Source organism: Carassius auratus, chromosome 49 (genome assembly GCF_003368295.1).
Source record: "Carassius auratus strain Wakin chromosome 49, ASM336829v1, whole genome shotgun sequence".
Lineage (NCBI taxonomy): Eukaryota > Metazoa > Chordata > Actinopteri > Cypriniformes > Cyprinidae > Carassius > Carassius auratus.
Window position 1 is genome coordinate 14,172,088 of NC_039291.1, and position 22,551 is coordinate 14,194,638.

Sequence of the window (22,551 nt, forward strand, 5' to 3'; positions counted from 1 at the left end):
GAATCATCTGTTTCCTGTGGTCTTGTCCTGGTGCTCCTCTGAGACAAGGTCTTTACAGGGGATCTGTGTCTGAGGCTCTAGTTGTCCTGGTCTCCATCTGTCTTTCAGGGCTATAGAGCCTTTCTAGATGCTGATCCACCATTTGTTCTGGATATATACTGGATCCGGATGACTGCATTGACCCTACGATCTGGATACAGACTGGATCTGGTGGCTACGGTGACCTCAGAATAAGAGAAAAATAGACTAATATTAGCGTAGATGCCATTCTTTTAATGATGTAGCAAGTACAACGGGTGTTATGGGAAGTGTTCCCGGTTCTGGTTTACCTAATCAACACTCTGAAGTTGATTAACGTGTATATGCGTTATGAGGCATTTTCTCCTGATAAACCTGAAAAGAACTTTAATTACACTTTCAGTTCTGAGCCTTTGCCTGCGCCGATCTTCGTTTAGACACACGCCAATAAAATGAACTGTAACTCAGTGAATACTCGGCGAAGAGACATGAAATATATATCTATAGAAAGCCTGACATGTCTACTTTTAAACTAAACAATTTCTGCTGAACAAATATTCTGTGATAAAGTAATCCATATGAAAACAATCCGATGTCCGTCAGTGATGCGCTGGTCAATGTATAAACAACCCGCACACGACCGATGTTTTCAACTAACCTGGCCGCAACTCGGACTGCAAAAAAATTTAAATAAAATATGTGACCCGTCACGGAAACCAGTGACACAAGTCGGCAGCACAACTTTCGAGCAAAATGAGAAAGAAGAGTTTTTTTTTTTTTTCAAAATTGGTGATTTTCATTTTTTTGCAGAATCTGTTAGTTGAGATCACAAAGAAGCCTCTCCGTGTTTGAGATAGCAGTATTGGTATATTTAAAACCATACATTTTGAGGTTGAAATCAGGTTGTTTGTCTGAGATTCTAGCACGCAGTAGGGGCGTTTCATTGTCTGTCTGTATTTCCATACTGGATAAGTCGGCTTTTGTTTCTTTTGTTATTGCCCCCGCCCTCCGAGGGAAGCGTGGCTACTTAGTATGCAGCGCTCTGGCCGGCTTTTGCTGATATCAAAATTTAATGAAGATGTACGCCGCAAAGATGAACGCAGACGAGCTAAACCGTGGCCGTTTCACCGAAAATGTTTTGAAGTACTTGAAGACAAGCCAGATGCTTATAAACAAGCGCTCACTGATTCTGAAGACGATCTGAGCGACGATGAAAGCGGCATAATAAGACTGTAATATCCCCAATCTACAACTGAGCGAAGATGACAACGAGGAAGAATGTATTGGAGGCATCGAGATCTGCGAGAATACTTTTGTTTCTTATGGGTTGAGTTTCCATAAACATCAAAGTTTGTCGTTTTGTGTTCATTCTAAGAACACGTACACGTTATCTCATGTTTAGTCCATGTTTAGACCTTCCCATATCTACCTATTGTTATTAGCTAGCTCATCGGTTATCACAGAATCTTGTTAAAAAAGTCCTAATGCTACACAATGAAATCAATTCACCACGTTTTATGTATAAAACAAGCAAATAACAAATCAAATTACTCATTACTTACATTTTTTGTGGGATAATTAAATATATTTTAAATAAACTATAAACTTATTAAAATTATATACATTTATTTTATTCTCACATTCTTTCTTGTAACTCCTCCCTCTCGGTGGCACAGCCGACTGAAAGGCTCATTATGCAGCTCATTATGCAGGCCTTTGTCTTCTCAGGTGTAATTCACAATGGTATTCATGATAGTTGACGCCTGCTCGCATATGACTTTTACCAACAAAAAGTGTCTTAGAAAATTTAAATCAATGTCTTGTTTTCTGTCAGTGAGTAAAGGTGATTTTCAGATGATTTAGAAAGAAAAATTCTTGGCTATAAGCTCCAGTTCTCAAAAGTCCCAGGATCGAATGTTCTGTATGTGTTTTATGGCGTTATTCAAGTTAACTTTTTTTTTTCAAAAACACAATAATGTACACACATGCTGCTCACATATTATTATAGCCCAGTCTGTGCTGATCACAGTGAGATTATACTTTAATCATTTAGATATTTATAAGAAACTGAAAAAAAGCACAAATGTCAGGGCATGACAAAACTTTTCCAGGCCCCCAAAAATACCCTTAGACTTCAGAACGCAGTTTTGAGTATGCAGCTGATGTGGAGGATTATAATGTAACAAGAGTTTATTCAAATTCTGAGAGGCTAAACCATTCAGGGCTTTATAAGTAATAAGCAATATTTTAAAAGCTGTACAATGTTTGATAGGGAGCCAGTGCAGAGTTGACAGGAGCGGGCTAATATGGTCATACTTCCTGGTTCTAGTTAGAACTCTTGCTGCTGCATTTTGGACTAACTGTAGTTTGATTACTAAGCGTGCAGGTAACAAAACGAGCCAATGGTACACAGAGTACCTTGGCCTGCAGAATTTGGCCTGCATCGTGAGCTCTGCCCTGCTGTGCGGGTATATAAGCAGCAGCGTGAGCAACTCGCACTCAAGTCTTCGCTGAGGAGCCTTAACCCTCTTTCTGATGTAACGTCTCCGTTCCCTCCTTCAGGGAATGAAGGTTACATATGTAACTTAGATGTTCCCTTTCAGTTGGTCACGTTCTATGTTACGTAAGAAAGAGACTGACGAATGGGGTCCCTTACAATGTCTTTTCCAGTGACCCATGTGAGTGATAGCACCCTGTCGTGAGTCCAGCAAGAGTGAGGGCCTATAGCTGAAACAGAATACACTGGAGAGTGAGCTAGAATCAGCCAGTCATTGAGGTAGTTGAGGATACGGACACCTCGTTCCCTGAGAGGAGCCAGGGCTCCCTCTGCGACCTTCATAAAGACACAGGGAGACAGGGCCAACCTAAATTGGAAAACCTTGTACTAAAAAGCCTGCCCCTCAAAAGCAAACCAAAGAAACTGTGTCGAGGAAGAATGGAGGCAAGAAAGTATGCGTCTTTCAGGCCGATTGCTGCAAACCAATCTACTAGACGAATGCATTTGAAAATGCTCTTGGGTATTAGCATCTTGAACGGAATTCAGTGTAGAGCTCGGTCCAAGTCCAGGATTGGCCATAACCCTCCTGTTTTCTTGGGTACTATGAAGTAGGGGCTGTAAAAGCCGGACTTCATGTCAGCTGGAGGGACTGGCTCTATCGCGCCCTTTGCCAGCATGACAGGAGCATCCCAGAAATTGATCCAGTGGGGCCAAGGGAACTACAAGAAAACCCACGGTGGGGCAGCAAGGTGGAACTGCGGGGGCGGAGAGCAAGCACTTGGAATTCCAAGTGGTAAAGAGGGCATGAGAAGGCAATACATTCTCGAGCTGGCTCTGCGTGGAACCTGGCAAAGGGAGAGGGGAACGAGAGCGGCAAGGAAGTACGTCACCAACAGTTGTCCACGGCCTCTTGGGACCCAGAGGAAGAGGAAACAGCTCTTTTAGAGAAGGGTTTGTACCACTGGCAGAGGGGCCAGTGGCAGAACAAAAAGTAAACAAGAACAAACCTTTCTCCCTCGGCCCTCCTCCAGGGGAAGGAGGGGTCCTGCTACCATCTCCTGACGAGCTGACATACCCAAATCCGGGGCAAGACGAGTTAAATCGTCACATCAGCATTTTCATCCAAATTATTCACATATGCAATAAATATTCCCCAAATCTTTCCAAACATTGATGACATTTTTTCAGATTAAACATTATTTTTTCAACAGGCATAGGACGAAAGTTCTCTAAGCCATTCAATAGGCCTAGGAGGTTTTTCTGATTTCCATTGTATAGCTATACATTTCTTTGCTGCTCTCAGAGCCATCTTAACTAAACGTAAATTCTTCCTTTGATCAGTTTGAAGAATTGATTCATCCCCACAATAATATAAATTTCGGGTCACATGGAAGCTTAACATTAGTAATTTTGTCAATAGTTTGTATTATATTTCTCCAATAGATTTTAAGTTCAGAACAAGTCCAAAACATATGCAATAATGTACCCACCTCTGTTTTAAATCTGGGGCAACATTCTGAATATGAATCACTGATCTTGTGTAATCTTCCAGGTGTATAATATTCTCTATGTACAATATTGACCTGCATGAATCTATGTCTGCTATTAAATGAAAATGTTAAAGCACTGATGAAATCACAGATGAGTTCCAAAGTGTCTTGTTCAGAAGTACATTCAAGATCTTTTTCCCATTTAAGTCTTGAAGATAATACATCATCCCAATACAAGTCAATGAAATTTGTCTACATATAAGACACAAAACCTTTAGATCCTTTTTTCTCTCTTATAATGCTATCCATTGGGAGTAAAGAGAGAGACCTTAAATTACCATGTATTGTATTTATGTAATTTCTCACCTGAAAGTATTTGAAAAAGTGTTTAACAGGAAGAGAAAACATTATTCTCAAGTGTTCAAATGTCATTAGTGTGTCCTCCTCATATAATTCTCCAAACACTTGTATTCCCTTTTTATACCAATATTGTGTTATAAGTATTATAATATAACGACAGTAGCCAATTATATTTTTTCAACCTCTTACCTCTAGTCCAGATATGGATTCATTTGCCCGTATTGCTATGGCCAGGGGTTCCACTGCTAACGCAAAAAGTAGCGGAGACAGAGGACGTCCATGTCTGGTTCCCCTTGATAGATGAAAGTACAAATATAAATCGGAATTAGTACGGACAGTTGCCGATGGACTTCCATACAACATTCAAATCATATAAATAAATCTAGGACCGAAATTCATTTTATGCAAATAGCTATCAAATAAGGCCATTCTACTCGGTCGAAAGCTTTTTCTGCATCTAAAGAAAGAGCGATCACCAGAGAATCAATTTGTTTTGCTGAGTAAATAATGTTCATTAATCTTCGTATATTATCGAAAGAGTATCTATTTTTTTTATAAATCCAGTTTGATCCATATGAATTAAACTAGGTAAAACCCTCTCTTAACGTAATTCAATCATTTTAGTAAGAATTTTATAGTCAGAATTAAGTAGTGAGATCGGCCGTTACGAGGTACATAGATTAGGGTCTTTGCCAGGTTTCAGCAGGACTGTAATTAAAGCCTGATTTAAAATCTCTGGTAATTCTTTTATATAAATTGTCTCCTCATATATTGAAAGCAATGGGTCAGCTAATTTAGAGAAAAACGTTCTATAAAAGTCCATGGAAAAACCGTCCAAACCAGGTGTTTTACCCCCAGCTAGTGCAGCAAAAGCAGACTGAATCTCTTCTTTTAAAATGTCTTTTTCCAGTTCTTCTCGTCATTATCACATAAGACTGGGATATTTAATTTGCTTAAGAAGTTTTGGATTTCAGCTTCCTCTACTCCTTGAGACTTATACAGCAATTTATAAAAATCTAAGGATTCTTTGTTAATTGATTTTGGATGTTTAATACTTTTATTACCTAAAGAGAATATTTTAGTTATTGATTTACTAATTTCTTCTTTTCTTATTTGCCATGCTAATACTTTTCCCATCTTATCCGCGTGTTCGTAATACCTCTGTCCTGATCTGAGAAGTGCATTTTCTGCTTCTTTAGATGACAAAATATTGTATTCCAAATTGTTAGATTGAAATTGTTGCAACAGCTGAGTATCCTTAGTCTTGAAGTGTTCTCTTTCCATTATTAAAATGTATTTTTCAAGCAGTTGTGATTGTTTTTGATATAGTCTTTTCAATCTAAATCTAGATTGAAGACACATCTCAGCCAAGCATTCATATAACGAATCTCATACCCTTGTTCCCAGTTAGATCAGATAAAAGTCACAAATATATTTTTTTACTTGAAACATTGCATGAACAGCAGCTACGCTAATTCATTTCCATTTGTCTCTCTGTTCCTGCCCAGGAATGCCCATCTCGAGGTATCTAGAGATTACACCAGTTCAAGCATGGATCCAGGCTCATAAAAAGACCTCAGATGACCCAACACCTGTGAAGAGATGATGCTGACCCCTGAGAGGACCTCAGATTACACCAACTTGAATCATCATGAACAACTGCAAAAATGTATCTATATTGTAATTATTAAGATCACACTTGCTTTTTATGAGCTTCTGCCTAAAATTAATTAATGTGAGCTAACTGTATGATTCTATTATCTTGAACTTTTCTTATGTGAAATCAAGATTACTTGGACACATTCACTTCTGATAGCAAATCACTCTAAATTCTAATGTAGCACATCCATTTTCTTTAAAGATGCTTTGAAACTGTGTATTGTGAAAAGTGCTACACAAATAACTTTGATTTAAATTGAATCAATAGCATATATTTATCCGTTTTTATTCAGTGCATTTAATATATTAGAATACATGTAAACACCACAAGCAGTTCACAAAGAGACAATTAATCATACATAAAAGGCCGAACAAATGTTTGTTGCAATATTCCCAAACCAAAAAATATTTTTTGAAGAAACTGTAGAAATACATGCCACCAAAATATGTTAATTAGCTGTTTGCCATAATTTCATTGTAGTCTGAACCGATCTGATTAAATCTCATCTGATTTCAGAAGTTGGTAGTTGACCTTTGATCCCCTGGATTTGTAGACCATCATTCCACACACCATGGAAACTACTGATACGACACACCCGGCCACGGAAACAAGGTTCATGTTCAAGCTTTGGCTGATGGCATCTTTAAAGGAATAAGGGATATTAGCTGTTATAACTATATCTTTTGATTAAATAATCCACATAAAAAAACCAAGTTAGGATGTACCAGAAAATGATGCACTCCTCTTCAGCCGCAGTGGTCCCTGGGAGATGAAGTGGATGTCAGTCTGGATGGCTGCTTCTCTTTTGTGAACATGTGAGGGTGGTGCAACCTGTGTGCCATTGGTGCATCCCTTAGTGCAACGTGTGTTGGGATTGTTAGCTTCACATATCATAATGAAGCAGCTGATAAACACCTAGAGACAGAAAGAGTGATGAATCAAAAAAACACATTCACTATTCTAGTAAAATAAGTTATGTGCATCATACATTTATATATTTTTATTCCATCCTTACCTGGTCATATTGTCCAATGAACTTGAAAGCCTCCAAACTGAACTTTACACTGGGCTGGTGACTTGTGTGGATGATAACAGTTTCATCAACCCCACATCTGACACACAGTGACAAATTGGATTGAATTAATTTGTTGGAAAATGACAGACAAAGCATTTCCTTGGACAAAGTACATAGTGACTAATGTAATTGATAATATAGCGATTTCAAAACTTCATCAGTTAAAAATTAAAACTAAAATTTTTTGTGACTGAAAGGAAAATGTATTTGTGTGTACAACTGTTAACTGAAATAATATATTTATAAAAGTAACATTTTACTACTTTCTTCAATTTACTTAAGATATATAACAATACATATTAAATAGAAATTAATAAAAAGTACACACACACATATATAAATCTGATTTTGCATGACATGTCTTAAATGTCTGTTTTTCAATTGAAACTTGGCAAGCAGATATACTGATTTAATCTGGAATATGACAATCAAACTGCGTTTCCATGCCACACATAAACCTGACTTATTTAAATTGAAATGTCATTGTGTAAAACATATGGCTTTATTGATTTTAGTGATTTTGTATTCCTACCCGTTTGTGATGATGGGATAAGAGATGGGATAATTAGGATTATCATAGGGTGTAGCTACACAGGACTCAAGGAAGACCTCAGTGTTTTGTATGACACTGACAGGGGCGATCTCCATGTAGATCCTTTCTCCAACGTTGTAATCCAGTGGGTAGCTGCTGGGATTTCTTTTGTTTATGAAGGAACCAGACTGATAAAACTCAAACTGATAGCTGAATGAGCCGAATCCTCTCTCTGTGAAGTTGACGGCTGGCCTGTGAGCATCAAACCTCGTGGTGATGCTGCTCTTTTTCTGGTATTTGCACATAACCTCAATTTTGAATAAATTTTTCCTGGTTATGATGTGGTTTGGATTATCATAGGTAACAATTGTGTTCTTGAAGGAAATATGTTCATCAGTCTCCTACAGAAAAAGAAATATTAGTTTACATGCAGTGCAAGTTTTTATTTTATTTTATTTTTTTATACAGTATTTATTAAAACTCATTGCGCTTCTTACTTCAATCTGAGTACCGCATCCGCTTAGAGAGAAAGTTGTAAACACATGCGTCTCGTTGGAAGAAACTGCACAGGAAGCATTGTTGTTCAGCCGCAAGTGATCTCCATGAAGGCCCGAAATAGTGGCTCTTTCTATTGACACTGACATTTTGTCCTTAGTACAGGTCACTTGTGCTATTGGACCTTGAACAAATACAGAACGATTGTAGCAATGCAGATATATAAACATCCATTTGCTTCAAGAAAAAAGGATGTGTGGTTTCTTTGCACAATGTTAATAATAAGCACATGATTTGTAAACTAATACATTTTGATGTTTGTATCACCTAACCAGTTCCATATCTATGGCTTTTCTGATATTGTAAACTTGCCAGGTAGCCCATCTGGTACAATGTTGCATTTGTGTTGCAAAGCACTCTGGTACAAATCCAGTGAAAATAAAATCACAACACTCCATAAAAAGAGCCACTTGGTGCGGCATGGCATAGTGGCTTTAGCAAATGTGTTTTAATCTCACATTTGTTTTTGTTAACACTATCGATTAGACTTATGGTCAGGAATGTTTTGTTCATGACTCATGACTAGTAAGATGCATTTCAATGAACACTGTAAATTACCTGCAGCCTCCACCACAACAATTACACACCTCATCTCAGATTGATAGTTCCTGGACCTAAAATATTAAGAAGATTAATCAGCTTCTTTTGATATGGCACGTTTTTATTGAATTAATCTCACTGTGTAATCATACCCATTTTGCCCCTCTGCAATGAAGCAAATTGGAAAATGTTGGCCATAATTCTCTGACGTTGGTGTCCAGTTGATCACAAACTCCTCAGTGGTGGTGGTCTCCTTTGTGCTATTCAGAGGTCCACTAAAGACCACATCACTGATCCTGAGAAAAAAACAAAACAAAAACATCCAGTAGGATGCACATATATTGGATTAGAAACTTAAATAAAATTAACCCGTTATAGTGAAGATCTAGATAAGTGGTTTTCAACCTTTTTGACTCCAAGGTCTTCCACTGCCCAGAGTAAAAATGGTATTTATCAACCTTGGTTAACATGACAATATAATTCTATTACATTCTTTTGGAAGTGAATGTTTTTGATGGAAAGCTTTTGGGCTGGAAATTGTTAAGCCAATCTTTGTTGTACAATTGTACTGTTTTAAGAGGGCTACTGCCTGGTAGAGTTTACCTACATAATTAATTCAACTTCCAAGTGTGTAAGAACTGGTTAAAGCTAAACTCTGTGGGACGTTGGCTCTCCAGGAGCAGGACTGAACATTCCTGATCTAGATTAATCCAGTTTATGCTCGGAGGAAAGTTATCTCTGAGAAAAAAAATCATGGTCTTCCTCTTACTAGAAATTTCCAGTGTGTTGGAGCTAAACTCTACAGGACTTTGCCCATCCAGGAGTAGGACTGGACACCCCTGGTCCAGAAATAAAAAATGTATTTACTGTTATCAGACATTTCCATCATACCTTGAGAAGGTTGCAGTAGCCTTTACTCTGATCTCTAGCTCCTGATTGACACGAGCCTGTAGATGTTCTCCCTGATTAGGTGTTGGGTGGATGAACCGAGGTAGATATTCACCCTCGATGCAAGATGGTGCAGGAGCTTCCACTAAAACCAAAAGATAATATAAAGACTGTGGCAGAACAACACAATTAAAAAACTGATTTCAGCAGCGGACGGTACCTTCTACTGCGAACTGGAGAGGTATTTTGCTCAATGGTGGATTGGAAGATGAATTAATGAAGGGAGATCTGACCTCCGCGGCCATGGCAGTGTAGTTTAGTGTTATGTTCTGGGTGGGATAGTCTTCCATGACCAGCTCGAATGCATAAAAACCACGTGAACCATTGACAAAGTTTGACAGAGTACAGGTGCTCTGGAAAGAAGAAAGAAATTAACTAAATAAACTCATTATTAGGAACCAGTTCAGCTAAGAACATGTAGAAGAATGAAAGGAAACACTTCTTATTTCTGTGTAGTGGCCAGTTAACCGTATATTTCATTGCTGTCCATGACAACATACATGGTTATGCATTATTCCTCAATAAATACAAAAATGCAGTCTGCACACTGAAAAATACTGCTCCATACAAAAGTATATTTAATTATTTACAAGGCAACGTTTCGACCCTCAGGTCTTCATCAGGCATGCATTATTCCTCACCTGGTCCAAATTGAATCCTGCAGGTTGGTGGCATATTCCACACTCATTTGCTGAACTATTTCCATATCTACACCTGACCTTGTCTTTATCTGGATCACAGGACAAAAGATTGTAGTTCCTGGCGCAGTTCTGAGGAACTCTAGAAACAATCCAAAAACAGTCATCTTGAAATGTGTGTAGGCAAACAGGCTCCAAGATGTACTTATTAGACTGCACTCTGCATTCATCTAGACCACAAAGCCTTTTGACATAATTTAATCAATAAATGTCAAATGTTATTTTCTAATAAAATAAAATGTGTATCAAGCAATACAAGGTCAGCTCAGTAGAGCCGTTTGGGTACTACGGCACCACAGGTTGCTACCGTCAGATGTGTGCAGAAGAGAGCAGAGAGTGATACGCAGACCGATGACACTTTCAGTGAATGAAAAACAATGGCATTCTCAAAAATTAGGAAAGCTGACAGGTCCTGAAAAAGTCTGAAATTTAACTGCATCAAATTTAAGTCCATACAAAGTCTTAAATGGTACAACCAAGTCTAAATTATGATTTCAGGAGGTTTTCTTAAATGTCGGGACAGAAAGACAAGAATAGTGATGATGATTTTATTGAATAAACATGAGCACTGCACATTTCAAAGTTAGTTGCTGTTTTGTGTAAATCTGTTACCAGGGAAACCGTAATATTCCCGCCAATATCGCCATCTACTGGAGACAATAATGGATACTACAATATGGAAACAAATTATAAATTATGAAAATATATAAAATGTGTAATATATATTTTTTTAATAGTATTACATTAACATCATTGTTTGTTGATTACATTATGAAAGCTGAGCATTTTAACAGTGTGGATTAAAGGGAGATCAGAATTTTGGATGTACATTTTCTTCAAAAGGGTCTTACTTTTTTTTTTTTTTTTTTTTTAAAGTTTAATCCTAAAAGTATAAATTAGACATGAAATATATATTTTTTTTTAATGTAAAAAAAAAAAAAAAACGAATGAATGGAGGTTGTACATTTCTTTAAGAAGCAGATAGAAAAAGAGGAGTTTTATTGCAGGCAAAAATCTTTCGATGAATTTGATGATTTTACCTTACAATGGGAAGAGTGGTAGCGACTGGAGATGTGTTGGGTTTAGAGGTGTCAGATCTCTCTCCGAGGTCAATATGTGTGAGAAGTCCCCAGTTTCCACCATACATGTCATAAAAGGTATAGATCCAGCAGCAACCACTTTGTCTGTTCACACATGCATTTCATTTATAATAAACCAGTTGTAATAAACTAGTTATATTCTACAGTACTATTATATTATGGTGAATTAGATTGGTCAAAATGATTAATTGTGCTTACTGCAGCTGAAATGGGCTATTGTTGGGGACGGTTCTTTTCACCACTGCCTCAGTCTGGCACCAGCTACCACCATTGGGACTGGTGTCCACTTGACCACCCACAAAAGAGGTTCTATTGCCACAATTTCCAGACCTGCACGTCCAGGAGTCAGTTGCATAACAGCTATGATAGGCCTCCTTGAAGCGGATATCCACCTGAAAAAAATAATAATACAGATTTAAGTACTCTATCAAAATAAAACCATTATAGCTACTGTCTGATAAGCCTAGGAATCAAACTCCAATGTCTGCTACAACACCCCTAACATCCTTCATTGTTCCTGCATAGATACAATTACCATCAACTTTCTGGAATAAAATGGCAGATTCCTTTGTCTTTACTAAGGTTAATTTCAGAATTACTGTCCTAAATATTAATTATGTTTTTATGTTAATGTAATACTGTTTAAATCTTGAATTGTCATAATTTAAGATCTCACATCTGGGTGTAGGACAAGGATAAATGACAAAATTGTCTATACATAAAATTATTTTAAAGAAGTAGCAAATAGAAATTCTGAAAGCATGTAAAAAGAAAAATGTTTTAATGTGACATTTATCTTAAATGTATAAAAGAAATATGTATACACACAAAACAATATATTCTCACACGTATAGCCAAAAAAAAATGTAATTATGATTTTACCAAGGGTAGATATATTTGATCAAAAATACATTAAAAGAGTAATATTGTAATATATATATATATATATTTAAATATATAAATATTTAAAATGCAATTTATTGCTGTGATCAAAACTGAATTTTCTGCATCACTTCTCCAATCATCAGTGTCACATAAATCTTCAAAATACATTCTAATATGCTATTATTTGATTGTAAAATAAAAATTTAAAATTAAATTCATGCATTTAACTGACACTTTTATCCAAAGCAACTCACAGTGCATAGGCTAACATTTTCTACCTAACATATAGTATACAGTACATGTAGTATAACATTTATTTTAAACTATAGTAATATTTAAAATATTATTGTTTTTACTGTCGTTTAATCAAATCATAGTGAGCAGAAGACACACACACACAAACCTTATTCCAAACTTTTTTTTTTTTTTTTTTATATTTTTATCAAAACAAGGTACATTGAAAGTATTCAGTGACAGAGGCACTCTCAAAGGCATTCATTTTTACTTTTTCTACCCACAACATAAAGAAACAAACAAACAAACAAAAAAGTAAATAAATAAATAAAAAAATAATAAAAAAAATAAATAAATAAAAAAAACACAACCTATAGGAGAAGGGGAGGGGTCAATGTATTCAATGTAGGGGGGTTGTTGGCTCAAAGTTGGAGGAGTACATTCTTCTCTATATAGATTATTAAAGGATCCCATGTCTTGTAAAAAGTTCTGGTTGATCCTCTGAGAAAATATTTGATTTTTTGTTTTTAGAAAAAACATTACATCACTGAGCCATAGTGACAGTTTAGGTGGCATTGGTGATTTCCACTCTAAAAGAATTCTTCTAGCTATTAATGTTGCAAACGCCAAGGCATTTTCTTTATCTTTAGTTATGTGAATGTCGTCATCTATGACTCCAAACAAAGCCATTATTGGGTTAGCCTGAATTCTTAAATTAAATGCGGAGTTTAAAATTTCAAATATTGAAGACCAAAATTGTCTCAGTTTAGTACATGTCCAGAACATATGGGTTAGATCTGCCTTAAATGCATTGCAACGATCACATGTTTCATCTATATTTGGGTATATTTTAGCCAGTTTGGTTTTACTATAATGAATACGATAGAGAACTTTCATCTGAATCAGATTGAGTCGTGCACAAGATGAAGTCTTATTTATCCTGTTAACAGCTTTGTCCCAAGTGTCTTCAGATATGCGAATTCCCAACTCTCCTGTCCATTCCCGTTTAATTTTCTCTAGTGACCTATTTTGGAATGTCATAATTAAGTTATATATTTTAGAAATGAGGCCCTTGAGGTGTGTAGGAGTCTTAAAAATCAAGTCCAACCCTGATTCAGAGGGCATATGAGGAAACACAGAGCATTGGGCTTGAATAAAGTGTCGAACTTGAAGATAACGAAAAAAATCTGACTTTTGAAGATGAAATTTTTGAATCAGATCATTGTAATTGGCAAAAATATTATCGATGAAAAAGTCACTACATTTAACTATGCCCAGGTTCTGCCATTTTTTTAAAAGTAGCATCTAACTTTGCAGCTGGGAAAAGATGATTATTACATATGGGAGTTTCCAAGGAAAAGTCTGTTAATTGAAATGCTTGTCTAAACTGATTATATATTTTGAGAGTCGAAATTACAACTGGATTTGAGGAAAACTGTGATGGTGAGAATGGTGACTTCATTGTTATCAGCACCAACAATGAGGTTGATTTGCAAGAATTAGCCTCCGCTTCACACCATTCTATATGTGGGGACTGAAACCAATAAATAATCTTTTGTAAATTTGCTGCCCAATAATAATTTTGCAAATTTGGGAGGGCCAATCCTCCATCCTTTTTCGGTTTTTCAAGAAACTCCCTGCATATTCTTGGCCTTTTGCCCCCCCATATAAAGGAGGACAGCAACCTATTGATTGACTGAAAAAAGGACTTTGGCAAGAAAATTGGAAGACTCTGAAACAAATACAATAATCTGGGTAACACATTCATTTTAACACAATTGATTTTACCAGTTAAAGACAAGTATGTAACACTCCACCGTTGGAAATCTGATTCAAGTTTTTTAAGTATGGGATTATAATTTGCTTTAAATAGATCAGTGTACAAGCGGGTAATATTTATTCCTAAATATTTAAATCTTGATTTTGATATACAAAAGGGCAAGTCTGTAACTGTAATCTGATCTGCCATATGATTTACAGGGAAGCATATACTTTTAGAGAAGTTTAATTTATAACCTGAAAAGTATCCTTGCCGTGTGCCTCTGGACAAGGGAAAATATTCTGATATTATCCTATTTGTGACTACGGCTGCCTTAGGTTGATGATACAGTAGGTGAATCCAGGAAACAAATTTTGAGCCAAATCCAAATTTATCTAAAACAGCAAATAAATAGTTCCATTCGACTCTATCAAACGCTTTCTCTGCGTCCAGAGAAATAATCACTTCAGAAGCAAAGGGGACAGTTGTGAGGAACATTTTTTATAAAACTCTACCGGGAACCCGTCTGGTCCCGGGGTTTTACCACTTTGCATGGCTCTAATTGAATCTTCTATCTCTTGAAGTTGTAGAGGTTTATCAAGATTGTTCTTTTGGTCTATATTAACTGTGGGCAGCTTAACATTAGCCAAAAATGTTGACATGAAAGAGTCATCATGTGGAAATTCTGAACTGTACAGATCTGAATAATATTTATGAAAAACAGAATTAATTTCCTGGGGATCCACTGTAATTTCTTGCAATGTTTTCCTAATCTTTGGAATAAGCCGAGATGCTGATTTACTTTTTAACTGTTGGGCAAGAATACGGCCTGTCTTATCACCATGTTCGTAAAATCTTGCACGGGCAAAAACCAAGTCGCGTTCTGTTTTTTCGGTTGATCGTAAATCATATTTTGTCTTAAGACTAAGTTTTTCTCTATATAGTTCTGCTGTTGGGGCCTTAGCATACTGACGGTCAATTTTCTGAATAGATTCAATTAGTTTTTCCTGTGTTTTTTTCCTTTCTTTATTACGCAAGGCAGAATACGATATTATTTCTCCCCTTATTACAACCTTAAACGTCTCCCATAATAATGATGGTGATATAGAGTCTGTTTTGTTAGTTAGTAGAAAATTGTCAATCGCACAAGATATGAATTGGCAGAAGTTTACATCTGAAAGTAAAGTTGTGTTTAGCCTCCATACTGACTGTGTTGGGTAGTTGTAAGTAAAACAAATATCCAGAATTACCGGGGCGTGATCTGATTCGACAATAGCAGAGTATTCTATGTTTTTTATTGCTGGGATAAGCTTTTTATCAGTAAAGAAATAGTCTATCCTTGAATGTGTATGATGGACATGTGAAAAGCAAGAGAATTCTTTTTTATCAGGAAATAAAAACCTCCATGGATCCACACATCCAATTTGAGTCATATATCCAGCAATAGTCTGAGACATTTTTAAAAAAGGGTACAGTTTTAGGGTTGGATCGATCCATAGTTGTATCCATGACACAATTCAAATCCCCACCAAATATAAGATGGTACGAGTTTAAATCTGGTAACAAGGAAAATATTTTTTTCACAAAATTAACGTCATCCCAATTGGGTGCGTAGACACTCACCAGGACTACTGGTGTGCCGAAAAGATGGCCAGATACAATAACGTAACGCCCTTGGGGATCTGAAATGGTTTCAGATGCAGTAAATTGTACTGGTGGTAAACCTGGCCAACCCAAGCTTTTCTAAGTCGGTTATGATCTCCAATACGCAAGTGTGTTTCCTGTAGAAAAGCTATTTCAGTTTTTAGTTTCTTAATATGTGTAAATATGCGAGTTCTTTTAACTGGTCCATTTAATCCTCTAACATTCCAGCTAACAAGGCGTGTTACTGACCCTCCAGAACATTCCACTTTATTGTCCGTACTTGCCATTATTTATTAATATCTATCTATATGCCCAAATATTGTATCCACAATAGAATGTATCCTCTGTCTGTGACCGGGGGAAGGGGAGGAGAGAAAAAAAAAAAACAAAAAAAAAAACAACCACCAACAGAAACATATAATAAACCTTGATAAACAGCCAAAACTATAGTACATTCTAGATTTGTCCATAGAACAAAGACAAACCGCAGCTCACAACACTCTCTCAACTCCCGATAGTCCAAGTCCATATACGTTCCATTTTTCCCCAGAGCTCCCAAAGTAATCAGAGTTAAGCATAGTAAAAAACAAAGTCAAACATACAAATAAGTGTGTATGTAAACCCAAAGCACTATTAATAAATGCGGTACTGCATAATAAAATAAAACTTTATATGAGTGCAAAAGCATATCTGAAGCTCTATTATTACAGTACCGCTCAGTAACCAAACTAGAAATGCATGACTTCAATTTTTAGCCAATCTGCAGTGACGTTATTCACCATAAGTGTGACTGAATAATTTGTAAATTAACTCAGTTATTATGAAGTATAGCCGACCAATAACTTAAAGTGTTTCAATGCTTATCAAACAAAGTCAATGACACATTCAACGAATGAAAATAAGGTATCCTAATTGACCATGCAGAGGAAGAGACATGAAACCACTCTAAAACAAAAAGTGCGCTTAGAAATAAGGGTACCCTGAAAAGGGCTTTCTGGTTATCACAGTATCTTAGGCCTACCTAAAAGTCAACATGTCTCTTCTGTTGTTTAAAATAACGTTGCCATGGTGCCAGGAATTATTCACGTGCAGCAATCCGCTGATCGTAAAACTGCTGAGCTTCTTCAGGCGTATTGAACAGGAAAGTTTCGTCATTGTGATGAACTCGTAACCGTGCTGGATGAAGCAATTGAAGCAATTGAAATCGCACATTCTTCTGATATAGCAACTGTTTGACGTTTTTAAATGTGGCGCGCTTTCTGGCGAGATCGGCTGAGATGTCTGGATAGATCCTCAAAGTCGAGCCCTTGTATTTAGCCTCATTCTGTCTGGCCCATCTTAGCGCTTTCTCCTTCTCCTGGAATCTGTGAAAACATATAACCAGTGGCCGCGGAGATCGACCTTCCTGTGGTTTTGGACCCAGCGACCGGTGTGCTCGTTCTAGTTCGGGAGGCTTTTCAACAACTTCTTGACCCATGACTTCCATTAACATCTCGGACACGAACTTGACAGTAGATTGGCCTTTCTCGCTATTCTCTGGGACGTTTAAAATCCTGATATTTGCTCTCCGTGACCGGTTTTCCAAGTCATCAACTCGATCCATAAGCATCGCGTTTTGCTCTTTCAGAATTTTGATAGTTTTTTCCGCCTCAGACAAAGCCGAGAAATTATCGCCCGCGAGTGTCTCTGTGGCGCACAGGCGGGATTGAAAACTTGCCAACGTCTCAGTTAAAGCATTCACTGATGTCTGAAGCGGCCCCATGGATTCTTGAATCAGAGCTGATATGTCGTCTTTAATCGAAGCTCGTTGCCTTGTTAATTCCGTTACCAGCTGACTCATAGAGACACCGTCATTATCCGCAGGTATTTCTTCAGATTTCTCTGCACTAGCCATGGTAGCTAATTTGCTAGCCATGCTGGTTCTCGTTGTTGGCGGAGCATTTACTACTGATTTGTTTTTGCTCATCTTGCTGTATCAATACGATTGCACGAAACACTATTTTAACACTTATGAAAAAAAGTTTTGGATAGTTTAAATGGCACTATTAAAGCACATATTGTCAGAAACTATCGGGAGCTCTGCAAACACGCGTCTTCTCTTTACATTTCCAAACCGGAAGTCACCTTACTCCAAACTTTTGACTGGTAGTGTATGTACTGTATAATTTTAGTTAATAAAAAAAAAACCTCATTAAAAGTACCCATAACTGAAGAAATATAATAAAGTTCTCACACTATAGGTGCCATCAGTGTTCTTTCTGGAGTTGAAGGACATTGATCCTCCATAGAAGTGTGAGGCTGAGGCTGTGGATGCCAGCAGCAGCAGAGCTGAGAGCAGAGCAGAGACAGACATGATGATGCTGGATGAGACCTGACAACTGATCACTGCACTACCTTTTTAAAGGAGACTTAGGTCTCTGCAGAGCAAAAGTGGGCGTTTATCACCATGTGGGTGTTTTGAAACTGCTGGGTGTTTCTGAATCATACAATCTAAATGTTCCCCCTTACCCAACCCCACCCCTAAACCTAACGTCACTATTACATCAACTAATCAGGTATCATAGTGTAAAAACACCTTGATCTCGTAACTCCCATTACTTTCCTGCAGAGACCTATACTTGTGTTTTAAAGACCTGATGGAGGAAGTCATCTAAAACAATAAAGTAAAAAAATAAAAAATAAATCACAACAATAAAATCATCCGGAAAGAAAGATTAAAGTTCCACTCCTACCCTAAAAATGATTGGCATGCAGTTTTTCAGTTCCATAGCATCCTTATACATCTAGAAATTCAGTTTGAGGTCTCGTTTTGATCTCATACAGTGCTGGTATTTTAGAAGTATTTATATACTTTCATATTTATTATAGTTTTCATTCCAAATTTTGCGCTTTTATGTCTTTTAAGTTTTTATTTAGGATTTGTTGTGTGCATTTTCATTAGCTTCTTTTTTGTTTGTCTGCATGTTTCTTTTTCTCTTTTTTCAGTTTTGTTTTATTTCCACTTATAATTACAGTGCTTCAATTTATTTGAGTTACTTTCCAAGGCAAAAATGTTTTTATTTTAGTTTAGTCTTAACAATAATAACATAACAGTGATAAATAAAATAAAAATAACAATAAAAATAACAGTGAACAAAATATTCTTAGTTTTAATTAAAAATAATAACCATGCTAGAGCAAATACAAGCATGTACATGTTTTTTGTTTTTATCAATATTTGTTTACAATGATAAATCAGAACAAGCTTGAAACAGTGGTTTGAAATAGTTTCAGCCCATTTTAGACCGTAAGTGACATCACTGATAGACTCTACAGTGCAGACTTTAAGGTTAAATTAATTAGCTTAACTTTACTTCATTTATCTATTGACAAATTACCATCAAAAACATTTACAAAGCAATCAAAACCGATCCTTTACGCATAAGATGTAATTAAAAGCCCAAACATTCATTAATAAGAGCTCAAATCTAATATGCTATATCATGTTTCTATGCTAGCGTAATACTTGATAGCAGACATTTCAAGAAAAATACCATAATCACAGAGGTATAAATATTAATAAAAAGTACTTAAAGTAGACTGTGGATAATATTAACGTGTTACTTAACAAATCTGTCGCAGTTGTTGGCCTTTTCTTTGGTATAACTGACGAGAAACAGAGAACATGTCAGACGAGTCCTCTCCTCTCCAGCAGCTGATGTGTACGCGGTTGCCATGGTAACTCCACGGCTAGAAGGCTAATAAAAACAATAAAATAATAAAAAAAGGTTTTAGCGATGTTAGACTTTTGTTTTTACTTTGTTTTATACATTTTATCAACCCACTTATTTATTATAAATTGTAAGACTCACCTCAGAAAGCTAAATTCTCCTGTCAGACACAGTTGAAGTGAAAAGTGCGTCAAACAAACGCGCTGTCCTTCTGATACAACAGTCTCTGCTGCAGATGAGATGATGAGCCAGTCTTTGTCATTATTTCACGTTATAACTCCATACGAGATAGAAAGTTTCACAACTCTTTTCTTGTCAATACTGTGCGCGCGGTGCGTCAGTTGTGGAAGCGCGCGTCCGTATGTCACGTCATTAAAAGCTTAAAAGCATGTCCATATTCTGACTTGTTGAAAATAAACATATTTTATCTTTAAGGAACGTTTAATCTTGTGTCTGACGTTTAATCACACTTTTTACATAGCTCTATACTCAGAGAGCATATAAAGAACGTACAAAAAATATGGTAATGATATTACGTGCATACGACGTTGTAGTTAATGTAATGTAGGATCTAGAAAAAATCTTATCGTAATTAAACCAGAAAAATGTAAAGTAAATGAACAAAAAGAATTTTTAAAGTTTGGGCTCATAAATATTAGATCACTCGCACCAAAAGCAGTTATTGTAAATGAAATGATCACAGATAATAGTTTTGATTTACTCTGCTTGACTGAAACCTGGCTAAAACCAAATGATTATTTTGGTCTAAATGAGTCTACTCCCCCAAACTACTGTTATAAGCATGAGCCCCGTCAGACTGGTCGTGGCGGGGGTGTTGCAACAATATATAGTGATATTCTCAATGTTACCCAGAAAACAGGATACAGGTTTAACTCTTTTGAAATACTTCTGCTAAATGTTACTCTGTCAGACATGCAAAAGAAATCTAATGTATCTCTTGCTCTGGCTACTGTGTATAGACCACCAGGGCCGTATACAGAATTCCTAAAAGAATTTGCAGATTTCCTCTCAGACCTTCTAGTTACAGTTGATAAGGCGCTAATCATGGGAGATTTTAATATTCACGTTGATAATGCAAATGATACATTAGGACTTGCGTTTACTGACCTAATAAACTCCTTTGGATTCAAGCAAAATGTCACCGGGCCCACTCATCATTTTAATCATACACTAGATTTAATTATATCGCATGGAATCGATCTTACTGCTATAGATATTGTACCTCAAAGTGATGATATTACAGACCATTTCCTTGTATCGTGCATGCTGCGTATAACTGATATTAACTATATGTCGCAGCGTTACCGTCTGGGCAGAACTATTGTTCCAGCCACCAAAGAAAGATTCGCAAATAACCTGCCTGATCTATCTCAACTGCTAATTGTACCCAAAAATACACACGAATTAGACGAAATTACTGACAACATGGGCACTATTTTCTCTAATACATTAGAAGCTGTTGCCCCGATCAAATTGAAAAAAGTTAGAGAAAAACGTACTGTACCATGGTATAACAGTAATACTCACTCTCTCAAGAAATTAACTAGTCTTGAACGCAAATGGAGAAAAACTAACTTAGAAGTTTTTAGAACTGCATGGAAAAACAGTATGTCCAGCTATAGACAGGCTCTAAAAACTGCTAGGGCAGAGCATATACACAAACTCATTGAAAATAACCAAAACAATCCAAGGTTTTTATTTAGCACAGTGGCTAAGTTAACAAATTACCAGATGCCACCTGATTCAAATATTCCACCAACGTTAAACAGTAATGACTTCATGAATTTCTTCACTGATAAAATAGATAACATTAGAAATACAATAGCGAATGTAGATTCTACAGCGTCTAACACTTCAGTTTCATCCATCGCACCCAAAGATAAACTGCAGTGCTTTACAACCATAGGACAGGAGGAGCTAAATAAACGTATCACTGTATCTAAACCAACAACATGTTTATTAGATCCTGTACCCATTAAATTACTGAAAGAGCTGTTACCTGTAGCCGAAGAACCGCTTCTCAATATCATAAACTCGTCGTTAACTTTAGGACACGTCCCAAAACCATTCAAGCTGGCGGTTATCAAGCCTCTTATTAAGAAACCAAAACTAGATCCTAGTGTACTGGCAAATTATAGGCCTATTTCAAATCTTCCATTTATGTCTAAAATTTTAGAGAAAGTTGTGTCTGCTCAATTGAGCACCTTCCTGCATAAAAATGATCTGTATGAAGAATTTCAGTCAGGTTTTAGGCCCCACCATAGCACAGAAACTGCACTTGTTAAAATTACAAATGACCTGCTCCTTGCGTCAGACCAAGGCTGCATCTCATTTCTAGTCTTACTTGATCTTAGTGCTGCGTTCGACACCATAGATCATGACATACTCATAGATCGATTACAAAACTATACAGGTATTCAAGGGCAGGCTCTAAGATGGTTTAGATCCTACCTGTCCGATCGCTACCATTTTGTTTACTTAAATGGGGAGTCATCTCATTTATCATCAGTAAAATATGGAGTGCCACAAGGATCCGTCCTAGGTCCCCTTCTATTTTCAATATATATGTTGCCCCTTGGTAATATTATTAGAAAATACGGAATTAGCTTCCACTGTTATGCTGATGATACTCAGCTATATATCTCAACGAGACCAGATGAAACTTCCCAATTATCTAAGCTAACAGAGTGTGTTAAAAATGTAAAAGATTGGATGACACACAATTTTCTCCAATTAAATTCGGATAAGACAGAGATACTAATTATTGGACCAAAAAACACTACACAGAATCTTGTAGATTACAATCTGCAACTAGACGGATGTAC

At 36.6% G+C, this 22,551-nt stretch overlaps 1 protein-coding gene across 4 annotated transcripts; it reads right to left on the reverse strand.

Moving 5' to 3' along the window:
• LOC113066317 (CUB and zona pellucida-like domain-containing protein 1) lies at nucleotides 1-20,196 on the reverse strand. Of its 4 annotated transcripts, XM_026238203.1 has the most exons (17): nucleotides 19,847-20,196; nucleotides 19,604-19,732; nucleotides 18,229-18,323; nucleotides 11,672-11,865; nucleotides 11,414-11,557; nucleotides 10,317-10,455; nucleotides 9,836-10,028; nucleotides 9,619-9,760; nucleotides 8,880-9,023; nucleotides 8,746-8,801; nucleotides 8,130-8,311; nucleotides 7,633-8,033; nucleotides 7,041-7,137; nucleotides 6,751-6,940; nucleotides 6,557-6,666; nucleotides 4,555-4,657; nucleotides 1-224 (listed from the first exon to the last, which is right to left on the reverse strand). In XM_026238203.1, exons 2-16 carry the CDS (start codon nucleotides 19,659-19,661, stop codon nucleotides 4,574-4,576), a joined length of 2,229 nt encoding a protein of 742 aa, XP_026093988.1. In that variant the 5' UTR covers nucleotides 19,662-19,732; nucleotides 19,847-20,196; the 3' UTR covers nucleotides 1-224; nucleotides 4,555-4,573. The 4 variants fall into 4 exon arrangements, with proteins under 4 accessions (XP_026093988.1, XP_026093989.1, XP_026093991.1 ...); XM_026238204.1 differs by lacking the exons at nucleotides 19,604-19,732; nucleotides 19,847-20,196 and having other exon boundaries at nucleotides 2-224; nucleotides 18,229-18,491; XM_026238206.1 differs by lacking the exons at nucleotides 18,229-18,323; nucleotides 19,604-19,732; nucleotides 19,847-20,196 and adding an exon at nucleotides 17,017-17,158 and having other exon boundaries at nucleotides 3-224.
• Between the last annotated feature and the right edge of the window lie 2,355 nt (nucleotides 20,197-22,551).

Excerpts from the sequence above, each read along its gene's own strand:
- LOC113066317 (XM_026238203.1), bottom strand. The coding sequence starts at position 19,661 with ATGTTCTCTGTTTCTCGTCAGTTATACCAAAGAAAAGGCCAACAACTG. Across the intron at positions 9,024-9,618 it reads GCTACTGCAACCTTCTCAAG|GATCAGTGATGTGGTCTTTA; the intron begins GTATGATGGAAA and ends TTTTTTTCTCAG. Across the intron at positions 6,667-6,750 it reads GAGGAGTGCATCATTTTCTG|ATGCCATCAGCCAAAGCTTG; the intron begins GTACATCCTAAC and ends ATTCCTTTAAAG.